General features: G+C 45.1%; 1 protein-coding gene across 1 annotated transcript; it reads right to left on the minus strand.

Moving 5' to 3' along the window:
* Positions 1 to 2,670: 2,670 nt before the first annotated feature.
* On the minus strand, positions 2,671 to 6,572 carry LOC125556294. Its single transcript, XM_048719059.1, has 5 exons — positions 6,266 to 6,572; positions 5,624 to 5,721; positions 3,888 to 4,736; positions 3,646 to 3,782; positions 2,671 to 3,410 (listed from the first exon to the last, which is right to left on the minus strand). Exons 1-5 carry the CDS (start codon positions 6,336 to 6,338, stop codon positions 3,374 to 3,376), a joined length of 1,194 nt encoding a protein of 397 aa, XP_048575016.1. The 5' UTR covers positions 6,339 to 6,572; the 3' UTR covers positions 2,671 to 3,373.
* Between the last annotated feature and the right edge of the window lie 7,804 nt (positions 6,573 to 14,376).

Below are 14,376 nucleotides of genomic sequence, written 5' to 3' on the forward strand. Positions count from 1 at the left end.
CTGATGGAGACATCAAGAGGCAATAGGCACCACAGTACGATTCGGCGGCGACCACGACACCGGTAGATGACTACTACTGTGGCCACGTAGCTAATACCTTTTAGATGAACTCCCCTTGCGAATTGAAATAGCAATGGATGTTTCTTGATGTGCCAATTGAGGTTCAGGACTGGAGTAATATGTGTTGCTGAATGCAAAATTCAGAAAACGTGAATGTCAGTTATGTGAGTTTGTTTTTCAGCAAGTTGGGAGAGAGAGCAACAGGGCAGCACATGCGTTGGCTGCCTGGGCTGTAACTCACAGGGAAAATGGAACTTGGCTAGTCCTCTACTCCAAGTTCATTGATCATGTGACTGAAAATGACAATGTAAACTCCTTTGCTATGATTGAATGGTAGCTCTCAGTTTCCTCGCAAGAAAATAGTGTTTTACTGCAATTTGTAAATTTGTAAGCTGAGTTTGATGTGATTGTTGAGGTTGTTGTGATTTGTAAGCTGAGTTTGATGTAACTGTGAATGCAATTTATAAGCTGACCTATTTCTTGGGTATACAACTGTCGTATGTTGCGAACACGCTTTTACACCTGGACCTGGTATACATGCTAATTCTTTGTCCTCCGTTCATTTGAGTTTGCAAGCTACAGCCTGATTCTCTAGTTGCACATGTACAACACGCACACAAATACTCCAGTACACGCACACAAATTCTCTTGGGTACAGTATTACTTATTTTTACGTGCTAACTGAAGCTCCATGTGTTGTTCTGAAGTACAGTTCATGTTCAGTAGTGGTGGGGCTTTGGACAGCCATGGCTGGGCATGTGAGATGAGTTTGCTGGTAGGTATATGCGGAGGCAAACGCAGGGTCGCCTCCTGATTTATGGCGGAAGGAGGGTGGCCAGGTTCCTCGATTGCTGTGGAAGCAAATTCACCCGTCCCAACTCCCAAGCAGCAGTAGCACCGTGCTGATCGGTTCCGGTGTATCACGCGAGAAGGATTCATGTGATATTACTCGCCGGCTGATCGGTTGCCCCACACGGCCTATCACTAATCACTGGTATTCGTCGCCGGCTGTCGTCCCTGTCGTGGCTGCAGCTGGGATTGGCGATAGGAGGGAGGGAGAGATTTAGCGAGATCCGGAATTGGGGAGTTGCCCTCGGCTTGGGAGGAGGGATGTTTTTGTAATATTCACACGGCTGACTTAGCCAGGTTGCGGATGGTTTTCTGCAAAAGGAGGGTTGACGCACGTCAGACACGGGATTTAGATTGAGCGGTTGGTGATAAGACGATGCAGGGATTCACAAAGGTTAATGGATTCATAGGATACGACGCCAACCAAGAATGCTCATGCTAATGTCATGGTGGAAGATTTTATGAAATGCTTCTTGAGACTGAAATGTACTGTTACTAAGGATCATGGTCAGTTGCTCTGAAGGCAGACATGAACCACCACAGCAAAGCTTGCAGGAATCAGGTGCGATGCGCACCTCAATGTAGCAGTTCCACCAATTCAAACCACGACGTTCATGGAGGTTGAAGTTGAGCCGAAAAACTGCATCATATATGCTGATGGAGAGCAATAGACCCCCGTCTGCCGTGAGCTTCCAAACAATGGAGTCCGAACGCAGCCCACTGCCTAACCATGCGGAGTGCCAAAATCGGTTTGCTTGCCATCTCCAATGGTGGCTGGCATTGGCCTGAAATAAATGGTGACATGAGAAAATGATCACTGGCGTTAGCTCCAATTCCCCGCTCTTTTCGCGGAACTCCAGGCGTTAGCTCCCCCAATTCGTCACATTAGGTGGTTGGTCATCAGGGTGCTAACCCGAATGCTGTGGACTGTTAGGAATAAACTTGTGATTCAGCGCATTTCTCTTCGTCGTGCTACTGACGCTTTGTTCAAATGGTCTGGTTACTTGCAGCTTTGGCGGCCGCTTAGCCGTTCCCGGGAGAGAGACACCATCACCTCCATCATCACCCAGCTTCGCTCGATGGCTCTCCAGATGGCTCCACTGCTTCCCCCACCATCGCCGGAGCCGGATTAGATCGTCTACACCTCGCCACCGTCGTGTTGTGTTGTGTGTCTTGCGCCGGTGTTAGGCTTGTTATGCTGTGCCCACAGCTGAACCTGGGTTTCGTCTGTGTTTGTGTACGTCGGACCTGTCTGCGGTGGCTTTGGGTGCGTGTGTGTTTGTGTGGTTGGAACCTTGTTACTTTGTGCTTGGTGGTTGCTTTATTTATAAGGCGGGCGAAAGCCTTTTTCAGTAAAATGATCATTGAGCTACTCGTGGGGGAGCGATTGAGGAAGAGTGAAGGTGCTGGTCGACCATTACCCTGAGGTCCAATCGGCTCTAAAATGGGGGAAAACACTCGTGCCCCGCTAAGAAAATGTAGAAACTAACATGTTGGATGCCAAACCGAAAGATCATTGTTATGTGAAGGGTTAACATGATCGCCGTTTACAAATAATAACACCACCATCATCGTCTGACACATTTGTTAATCCTTTGTTCGACTACAAACTACTATCACATGCCCCATGCATCCATTGAAAAACGAATCTAAATGCTTCGAAAAATTCCAAAAAACATGTAAATGTTCACAAGACACGTGTTTACCACCCCTACAAATTCAGATCCAAATAGGAAATATACATTTGAGAAACTAAAAAGACAAATCCAAATGCGAAATAGTGTCATTTATTCTTTTCTTTTTGTGACATTATTCATGCTGGATTTGCATCCTTTTTTTTTAGTTTCTCCATGTATATTTCGAATTTAGGTCTGAAATTTTTAGGGGATGTAACTGCATGTCTTGTGCACCCTCACAAAAAAAAATCGGAATGCTTTGAGACAATTGAACCGGTTTTCTGAAAGTTGTGATCATGGGAGCATTTAAGGGGTGGTATCACCTGATATTCCCAGCTGACACGGCAACCCCTCAAAAAAAAAAGCTGACACGGCCTTGCTCTGCTCCACGAGCATCCCTATCAAAGCTCAGAGCTGGAGAAAGGCCAAACATGTCCTAGATTTCAAGAGCATTGCAACGGCTGCAAGGCTCCTCAACTTCTAACCTAACTCGACGGTTGAGGGAACTTTCCCCAAAATATATCTTTCCACCGCCAAGAGAGCTTTATGGGCTTCCATCATCATACCCCTACTCATCGGGAGACATTTACCGTTATTGTTGTAGGAACACAAAATCTCACCATTGTAACAGGTGCTCAGTTTAAGGCGCTTAAGCAGCTTTGAATTCTGAAGAATATGGCATGTCAGCTCAACCATGCTCTTCGCAGAACAAAAACCAATGATCTGCACATCCTTGATGTTCCTATGCATGTGTCCTGGCATCTGCCTTAGATCATGAAAAGAATCTCCTAAAACTGATTCTTGCTCCATGCAATCCGGCTCTGCCTGCATTGGATATAGATGTCAATGTCAATAATAACGGTGAAACGTCAAAACATATACTTTGAACTAATGCGTGGTCCCACCAGAGATATAGTGCTATTCTGAGCTAGAGCGTAAAATAGTTATTCTACAACCTAGTGAAACTGTGCACAAATGTAGTAGAACAGTGTAGTACTACATATTGTACTCCCTCGCTCCCTCCCTCTATAGACAATATGGCAAGATGAACATGACTTACAGACAATATGAAAGTCTCCAAGGAAGGACAAGCATCAAGAAAAGAAACCAGAGAGAAATAATCATAGTCTGGGGTAAATGTCCCAATACACAGATGCTGGAGGTGGAGGATTTGCCAGGTACCACCAGTATATCCCTCTGCACAAAAATGCTTCAGATTAAAATCCCAGGAAAAATGCAGGTTGCAATTGTTTGTTGCACGATGTTGGTATCTAATTGTCTGAAGTACTATAAGAATATTACCACATAAGACGAATGTATGTTAAGAGCTTCAAGGTTTGGCACCATGCATGGAAGTTTGGCACCAGCATAATGAATAACGTCCCACCCTGAAGCATCAATGTCAAGGTTTTGCAATGAAACACCAAGTGATAGTCGTACCAGGGCACCACCATATTCAAAACTGTAGAGATAAGGGGCCTTATTCTTTATCACTTCCAGATTTAAGCAGTCGTGGACAACCAGGTGGCTAAGCCGCTGCAGCAGGCTAGGTATCTCCAGGAAAATCAACTCATCGCAATACGCTAGTGTCAATTTCTCCAAAGCAACTGAACTGGAAAGAAGGCACATTAACTCATCCCCTGTAATATGCACATCATACAGTTCCAAACTAGTCAGGCTTCTTAAGCAGCCAACTCCAGCTGTGGGACGGAAGGCACATTCACCGAGATGAAGGTGCCGAATCGACTTGCCACTCCCATCAAGTAGAAGTGTGCATGGGAAGTTGTACACGTCCGCATGAGATGAATGAAGCTGCAGGTAAAGTTCTTCAATCCCTGGTCTAACGGCAATACCAAGCCAACGATTGAGATCATCACATGAGGTGCTGAAAAAGGGAAATTCACGTATTTCAAGTTTGAGTGCCTTCACGCCAACGTCTGAGTGGTTTTTCAGAATGTGGTCGGTTCTCTTTGCAAGATCAAGCGCTATTTTAGATGATATCCCGCCGACCCCGCCTTTCAAACCCAGTGTTTCCCTAGTTAAGCTGAGATTGGGAAGACATCTCCAAGAACGTCGAAACGAATGAGACACGCAGGCAACGCGTGCAGCATCTCGTAGAGGAAGAAGAGAATGTATATGATGCCATACGGCCTGCATGGACGAGCATTGGGGGAAAAAATTCAGCATAGGAACTGTAAAGGCAGACGATTGCTTTCAATTTGGGAAGGGAAAGTAGAACCATATGAAGTAACACTGACAATATGGTAGTTATATATGAACATTGAAATGTCCACACTCCACAAGATCATGTAAAAGAATCCAACAGCTTTAGCAGTTACAGTGAAAGTACATGACATATGGACATATGGTAACTAAGATGGCAGGATAACAGATTGGACAGAGCAGATCATATGGCACTCTATACAACTACTATAAGAATATATCCATTTCAATTCTACAACTTCTTGCTGATCTAGGAAGCACTATAATGAAATGAATATTTGTTTCAAGCCTATAACTTTTTAACGGAACTCAGAAGCACTATAATGAAATGAAGGCATGTCAATCATGTGACCTTTTTACTGGAATTAGGAAGCACTATAATGTAATCAAGGCCCGTCTGAACTATGAAGACAAGAAAAGCATTCAGAGGTAGTTGAACAACATACATACGATACATATTTTTTCTTGTGGAAACTAAGAGCCTATTCGATGTTTCCATGTCAAATTTGGGGCAAGCCAAAAGAATAGTCCCACTTGGGCTGACTTTGAAATTTGCCAAATGCCCATGCTTTTACACTCACATATGGCAGGCCGCAAATTTTGCCCCCATATGGCTTGCCAATTTTGGGCATTACAACACTAAGAAAGACACAGGATATTGACCACAATCACAGGGGAAGAAGTACAAGCAACTACTAAGGGGATAGCAATATGAATTTAGGAAGTCTACTCTTACTCAAGTGATATTTTTACTTAGGCATTGATTCACAAATTTCTGCATGTAAGTTACTAATTCTTGGCAATTAACGGCGAACCTCTGGAAGGCTTGGTCCTGAGTATCTCAACTTTTTATGACTCCGGGAATTGTCATCATGTGAGTCCTTCCTTTTAGCAACTGAAGTCACCGATCCATCTGCAGCACATGATGCATTGGTTAGAATAACAGAGATACTGATGGAAGAGAACAACAGGCACAGGTACAAACACAGGGACAAGCCCTATTTCTCTCCATTATCCAACTTCTCCCCAAGACCCACCAACTTAAGAAGAACCAAAATTGTTTCGGTGTAAGAATAAGAATTCAGTTAACTATTAGTACATTTGCAAAAGGTTGCACTTGCAGTGCCCCCCCTAAGTCTCTTGAATCTCCGTTACCCCTGCCCTTTCACGAAGCATGTCATGTTCAATTCGTCCCTTGACAGACACACATAATTCTTTTTTTCTTCCGGAAAAATAAACTGTAAACAGCAGACACAATAAAAAGTGCTCCCTTCGATCCATACCAATTGCCGCTGATTTAGTACATTAATTGTTGCATGTACTATTGTACTAAATCAGCGACAGTTAATATGGATTGCAGGGAGTACTTCTTTTTTCCTTCAACCAAAAAACATGTAACCGTCGAACAGGCTACAGATTATCATCTTAGAAAAAGGCAGAAGGAACAGGTGGCTTACTGCGGCCTTGAGTTGGCCGGCGACGCCGACCCCGCTGCATAGGCATGAGCCGATTGAATGCCAACAGCCCCATGATGCGACGACGCCAGATCAGGCGGAGCGACTCTCTCTCTCTCTCTCTCTCTCTCTCTCTCTAAGTGCGGGCGGCACGGCGAGCTTAATACGTACTCCGTATTCCAGCTTGAACTGAATCCAAGAATAGAATCCGAGGCGGGAGGGGAATCGCGTCGGCGCCGCCGCGGAGGGGCAGAGTGGCAGACTAACCAAACACGACACGGGAGGAAGCGGGACTGACAAACAGCGGGACTTGACAAATCCAGCCTAGCGCGTCCGCGGGGCATTGACCGAACACCTCTTAAATATTACGTCGCACATCCACATACTATAAATTCTCATTTTTAAATCCATATAATCCATGTATACCGAACATATGGTACAAACTATTCGAACGCCCAAATTTAAAATAAAACAAAGCAAATCATAGTTTAACCAATCAAAATGAAATTAATGTTCGAGCGTGACGGATGGCCTCGGATCACTAGCTGGGCGCCTGCTCCGAACGGAATGCGTCCTGCTCCAGGCGAAATGTGTCCTTCTCGTTCTGCTCCGCCTGCATTCGGGCTGCCTGCTCCAACTGCATCCGGGCTGCCTCCTCCGCCTGGATCCGAGCCGTAGCCGCCTCGTAGTCCCTCTGGTCGTTGATCTCCTTCTTGTTGTCCTTAAGCCACTTCTTCGCATGCTCATCCAAGACGGTCTCGTCCGTCAACATGATCTTCGCATCTTTCGCGTCCCGTATGAATCGCAACCTCTCCTTCTCAAGCTCTATGTCGCCAAATATCTTGGCCTTCTCAATCTCCCATTTGATCGCCGCTTCACTACTGGAATCATGATTTTTGCCGTCAGCCAGCTCCAGTTGACGGCAAAGAAGCTCTTTGCCACCATGTTAAAGAAAACTGACGACAAAGAAGAAGCGGACGGCAAAGAACATGTTTGCATCCAGCCAGCTCTTTGTTGTCAGCTAGCGGCAAAGAGGGGGGGGGTGGCCCACTAGCAAGAACCATACAACGGCCACTTTCTTTGCCATCCGCTAGCAAACGGCAAATAAAGTGGCCAACCTAACGTCCGTTAGCTAGGCTCTTTGCCGTCTGCTAGCTGTGACCTAACTAAAAAGCGGCCGGCGCCCCGCCCCACCCCTCTTTCTGTCCGCTCTCTCTCTCCCCTGCCCGAGCCGCCGCCGTCGCCCCCCCACCCCCACCGCCGCCCCTAACCCGCGCCGCCACCCCCCTCCCACGCCACCCCCGTCGCCGGCCGCCCCGCCCCCGTGCCCGAGCCACCGCTGCCCTGCGCCACCCCCGTCGCCGGCCGGCCGCGCCGCGCCGCCCCCGTCCCGAGTCGCCGGCCGCCCCGCACCGCCACGCCCCCGTCCCGAGCCGCCGCCGCTCGGCCGCACCGCACCGCACCGCCCGGCCCCGCCCCACCCCTCGTCGTGGTGATTTTTTCTGTTATTTTTAGATTTAGTTTATGCTTGTTTAGTTTAGGTTAGGTTAGTTTAATTTAGGTTAGGTTAGGTTAGTTTAGGTTAATTTAGTTTATTTTAGGTTACATTTAGTTTATAGTTTTGTTTAAGTTTTTTTTCTTCTGTTTTTTAAGAATAAACAAGAAAGATGAAAAAAGAAGTAAAAGAAGAAGTGGAAGAAAAAGAAGAAGAGGAAGAAGAATAAGAAAAAAAGAACAATAAGTAGTAGTAGAAGAAGAAGAAGATGAAAACAAGAAGTAGAAGATGAAAAAAGAAGTAGGAAAAGGGGGCGCCCGAGATCGAGCGGGTTAGGGGGTTCCTCGGTGTCGATGGAACCCTAAATAGAAAGTATCATCGGTGCGAGATACATGTGACCGTCGGTGTCGAACACTACATCCACGTCCCACAAGTGACGCCGGCGTCCGGCGTCCCACAACAACAATTCTCCGCGTTGATGGCGGTCGAACATCATTGCGAATTTTGTCTTGCAGCCTCTGCGATAACGATTAGAAGTCAAGTGTTGAAACTTGAAACACCGAAACTGACTCAAGTCGGTTTGGTTGTTTGAACTTTCAAAACTTGGCTTTAATCCTCATCGCAAAGGCTGCCAGACAAATTTGCCAAGGTGTTCGACCATCATCGGCCACCAGAGCTATTGTTGCGGGACGCCGGGCGCCGACTTCACTTGTGGGATGTGGATCTAGTGTTCAACGTCGAGCGCCACATGTATCTCGCACCGATGATACTTGCTATTTAGGATTCCATCTACGTCGAGGAACCCCCTAACCCGCTCGTCCTGTTGTAAATATTTAGTTAGATTGACAGGAAAAACAAAATTGCTATGTTACTCATCTTCCGATTTAAATGTGCAGTTTTTTCGTCGCTGCGAGGGTCTAGTGTTCGACGAGCTCCGCCCCTGCGTTCGTGGGTGAGCACAAATGACATCTCCTCCTCCCCCTTCATTTTCTATGTTCCGGTCTTCGTGCCGATGAAACTTGCTAGCTATAGGTGTCTTCAATCATCAGTATGCGTGACCACTATGCGTCTCCCATTCGAAAGGGTTACATCTATAAATATGCATGCATTTGCATATTTATAACTGTGATTCTTTCGAATTGTCCAACATTATCCATGGACAGCCCGAGTATGTGTAGATTGGGTTCGTTTTTCCATATGCTCTGCTCCAGATTCGATGCAGAATTTCGTCAGTGCCTCCCTGTTGTTCTCTAGGTACACATCCTCTTTTCTTATTACCGAGACGTGTACCAAGAGAACAGCGGGGAGGTGCTGCCGAAATTTTGCGTCGGATCCGGAGCAGAGCATGAGAAAACGAACTCAATCTACACATACTCGGGTGGGATTAGGACCTATCTTTACCTATTAGCATCTAGGTTGCATGGACGTAATAAAAGGGACAAACTCCATTAACTGATGAATATCTACATGTTGATATATATATATATATATTTCTTATGTGTACAATAGCTAGGCAAGATGACTAATCGTGTGTGGATGTACACGGTCACACTAGTCAGGAAGACATGACCATCGAATGGTTAACAAAAACCAAGGGGTTTCTGAGAGCCGCATTTGCAAATGGCCAGAGGACAACATGGTGCCCCTGTGCCGGGTGCAACAATTGGCACAAGAGGACATAGGATGAAATGGGCAAACACCTGCAGAAGAGGGGTTTTATGGCAGATTATACGGTGTGGACATTTCATGGGGAGTCTGCCCAACGTGCCAGAGCTGAGGTGCTTCGTCGTTGCACCGACGAGCATGGTACCAGGATGCAAGACATGGTGCAAGACTTTGATGATGCTCGGGACTCGGACGATGAGATGGAGGAATCTGCAAAGGCGTTCAATGAAATGTTTGAGTCTTCAAAACGTCCTCTCCACGAGCACACTGAGCTTTATCAGCTGGATGCCATCTCACAAATAATGGCTCTGAAGGCTCAATTCAACTTGGGCAGAGAATGCTACGACGCAATGATGACAATATTTGGACGTTTTCTACCCAAAGGCCATGTACTACCTGCAAACCTGTACCAGTCAGACAAAATCCTCCGCGCTCTTAAGATGCCCTATAAGAAGATACATGCCTGTGAGAAAGGATGTGCCTTATTTAGGCTTCAGTATGCAGACTTGAACTATTGTCCCATTTGCAATTCATCTAGGTATGTTGTGGTAGACAACGGTATGGGTGAGAAGACGCAGACCAAAAAACGTTTCAAGAACCGCTCTACTTCACCCCAGAACATTGAAGTAGACAGCGACAGTGAACCCGACTTCACCCCTAAGCCGGAACAAGAAGAACCTTAACTAGAAGAGGTTACTACTACGGATGACCTGTCAATGCTTGACCGATTAAGTAAAGGTGGCCTTCCACATGATGATGCATTTATTAATGATGATGATGAGCACGTCATTATCCGATAGTGATGATGATGATGCATTTATTCATCCCAAAGCATTTATTGAACACGATGATCCAGATTATTATTAGGTATTTAATTTTTTATGTTGTACTTGATTTGTATAGTTACTTGTATGATTGTATGATTTATATAGTTACTTGTGTAATTTTTTTACTTTGTATGATTGTTTCTTATACATAGTGCCATGGTCTTGATGTCCGTCCCCATCGGCCCTCGCCCGCTTTATGATTCGGATGTGGTAAATTCTCTTTCATAACTATTTGTTGCATTTCGCATTTATGACAATTATGGTCATCAAGTTGACATAGAGATATTTTAATCTAGGAGGTATGTGAACCAAAATTTGAAACCGACCCTCTTGTCGAGAAGTTAAATTTAGTTGAAAAAGAAAATGTGTATTTGAAAGAAAAAAATTAAAAGAATTGAAGAAGAGAAGATGACATTGGAGTTGTATGTTGCCGATGCCGTCGATGATCACAAGATGAAGATGAACGCAATCCGCTTGAAGATGGATGCAATGCGCCTGAAGCTTAAGAAGATTAGAAAATATGCCATTGATAATGAGTCTTGGTATCATTATGTCGTTGGATCAATTGCTACCTTAGTTGCGATCTTCATCAAATTTGTTGTGATGAGGGTAAGTTTTCTCTAGTGTTTTGCTTTACAAATGGATACTTAGCTTATTTTCCTCCTAAATGGTATAATTACCTAAGTTAGATAAAAAATGAGCTATACTTAGCTTCTTCAATTCATTTATGACATACTTAGCATACTTAGGTCAAAAATGGCATGATAATCTTTGTTACCTCCAAAATGATATAGACTTAGCTTATTTTCCTCAAAAATGACATAATAACCTTACTAAGCTCCAAAATGACCTTTTTACCTAGCTTAGCTCTAAAATGACCTACGCTTAGCATTTTTTACCTAGCTTAGCAATAAAATGGCATTCTTCTTCTTCTTCTTCTTCTTCTTTCCCAATTTGCAGATTTGCTTTAGAGGAGGAAGCTTGCGTTGATGCAGTCTACTCTTCTCTTTATGCGTCCTTCTTGTTTTGATTTTGTAGGATGAACAATGTGAAACTTGCTACCTATATATGTATGTATGGATGAAACCATTGTATTCTTGTTGTTGGATATGTTGGCTAGCTATATATGTTGCATATGGACTTTTGATTTGCTATGTATATGTGTTGGATGATCCATATGGCAGGGATATGATTTGGTATGTATATGTGTTGGTATGCTTGTCAAAAGTATTTTCATATGTGTGTGTATCTGTGAAAGTGAATGAATTTAAGAAAAAACAGGGGCTATACAGGCTCTTTGCCGTCCGCTGGCAGACGGCAAAGAGCTTTGCCATCAGCCATCAGACGGCAAATATGCCACGTGTCAGCTACCTGTGCAACCTGGGGTAATAGGCTGGCTAGCTATTTGGATGCTTTGTCGTCTGCTGGCAGACGGCAAAGACCATTGCATCTTTGCCGTCAGCCAGCAGACGTCAAAGAAATCAAATAGGCCAGTCCCCCCGGTGCTGCCACGTGGACCGCTATGTCGTCTGCTAGTAGGTGGCAAATATGCAAAGGTCTTTGCCGTCTGCCAGCCGACGACAAAGCATGCACTCCAGGATAGCAATGTTCAGGCATTCACTCTGTCGCCATAAAGATCATTAATAGCAGGCGTTACCAGTAACATTCCAGTCTTAACTCACATTGAACCATGTGCAACTGAGGGCTGCGAGGGGCCTTGCGCACTCTATATAAGCCACCCCTAAAGGAAATATGCCCTAGAGGCAATAATAAAGTTGTTAGTTATATTTCCTTATATCATGATAAATGTTTATTATTCATGCTAGAATTGTATTAACCGGAAACTTGATACATGTGTGGATACACAGACAAAACTCAGTGTCCCTAGTAAGCCTCTACTACACTAGCTCGTTAATCAAAGATGGTTAAGTTTCCTACCATAGACATGTGTTGTCATTTGATGAACGGGGTCACATCATTAGGAGAATGATGTGATGGACAAGACCCATCCGTTAGCTTAGCATAATGATCGTTAAGTTTTATTGCTATTGCTTTCTTCATGTCAAATACATATTCCTTCGACTATGATATTATGCAACTCCCAGATACCGGAGGAATGCCTTGTGTGCTATCAAATGTCACAACGTAATTGGGTGATCATAACAATGCTCTACAGGTATCTCCGAAGGTGTTTGTTGGGTTGGCAGAGATCAAGATTAGGATTTTTCACTCCGAGTATCGGAGAGGTATCTCTGCGCCCTCTCGGTAATGCACGTCATGATAAGCAGTGCCGTAGCTAGGATATAGCTACGCCCCGGGTCAGCTTCATTGGAATAGTAATACTGTAGCTATAGTACCGCACTGTAGCTAACAATATACAAAGCCTTTTACTTCCACGCCCCAGGCCATGGCCAGGGCAGCCCGGGGCCTGGCTACGCCCCTGATGATAAGCCTTGCAAGCAATGTGACTAATGAGTTAGTTGCAGGATGATGCATTACAGAATGAGTAAAGAGACTTTCCGGTAACGAGATTGAACTAGGTATGGAGATACCGACGATCTAGTCTCGGGCAAGTAACATACTGATGACAAAGGGAATAACGTATGTTGTTATTGCGGTTTGACCGATAAAGATCTTCGTAGAATATGTAGGAACCAATATGAGGATCCAGGTTCCGCTATTGGTTATTGACTGGAGATGTATCTCGGTCATGTCTACATTGTCCTTGAACCTGTAGGGTCTGCACGCTTAACGTTCGATGACGATTTGTATTATGAGTTATGTGTTTTGGGGACCGAAGTTTGTTCGGAGTCCTGGATGAGATCAGACACATGACAAGGAGTCTCGAAATGGTCGAGAGGTAAAGATTGATATATTGGACGATAGTATTCGGACACCAGAATGGTTTCAGAATGGTTCGGGTATTTTTCGGAGTACCGGGAGGTTACCGGAACCCCCCCGGGGGAAGTATTGGGCCTACTGTTGGAAATATGCCCTAGAGGCAATAATAAAAGCATTATTATTATATTTCCTTGTTCATGATAATTGTCTTTATTCATGCTATAATTGTGTTATCCGGAAATCGTAATACATGTGTGAATAACAGACACCAACATGTCCCTAGTAAGCCTCTAGTTGACTAGCTCGTTGATCAACAGATAGTCATGGTTTCCTGACTATGGACATTGGATGTCATTGATAACGAGATCACATCATTAGGAGAATGATGTGATGGACAAGACCCAATCCTAATAACATAGCATAAGATCGTATAGTTCGTTTGCTAGAGTTTTCCAATGTCAAGTATCTTTTCCTTAGACCATGAGATCGTGTAACTCCCGGATACCGTAGGAGTGCTTTGGGTGTGCCAAACGTCACAACGTAACTGGGTGACTATAAAGGTATACTACGGGTATCTCCGAAAGTGTCTGTTGGGTTGACACGGATCAAGACTGGGATTTGTCACTCCGTATGACGGAGAGGTATCACTGGGCCCACTCGATAATGCATCATCATAATGAGATCAAAGTGACCAAGTGTCTGGTCACGGGATCATGCATTACGGTACGAGTAAAGTGACTTGCAGGTAACGAGATTGAACGAGGTATTGGGATACCACGATCGAATCTCGGGCAAGTAACATATCGATTGACAAAGGGAAATTGCATACGGTTGCTTGAATCCTCGACATCGTGGTTCATCCGATGAGAATCATCGTGGAGCATGTGGGAGCCAACATGGGTATCCAGATCCCGCTGTTGGTTATTGGCCGGAGAGCCGTCTTGGTCATGTCTACATGTCTCCCGAACCCGTAGGGTCTACACACTTAAGGTTCGGGGACGCTAGGGTTGTGAAGATATGTATATGCAGTAACCGAATGTTGTTCGGAGTCCCGGGGATGAGATCCTGGATGTCACGAGGAGTTCCGGAATGGTCCAGAGGTAAAGAATTATATGTAGGAAGTGCTATTTCGGCCATCGGGACAAGTTTCGGGGTTATCGGTATTGTACCGGGACCACCGGAAGGGTCCCGGGGGTCCACCGGGTGGGGCCACCTGCCCCGGGGGGCCACATGGGCTGTAGGGGGTGCGCCTTGGCCTACATGGGCCAAGGGCACCAGCCCCAAGA

This window comes from Triticum urartu, chromosome 5 (genome assembly GCF_003073215.2).
Source record: "Triticum urartu cultivar G1812 chromosome 5, Tu2.1, whole genome shotgun sequence".
Classification (NCBI taxonomy): Eukaryota; Viridiplantae; Streptophyta; class Magnoliopsida; order Poales; family Poaceae; genus Triticum; species Triticum urartu.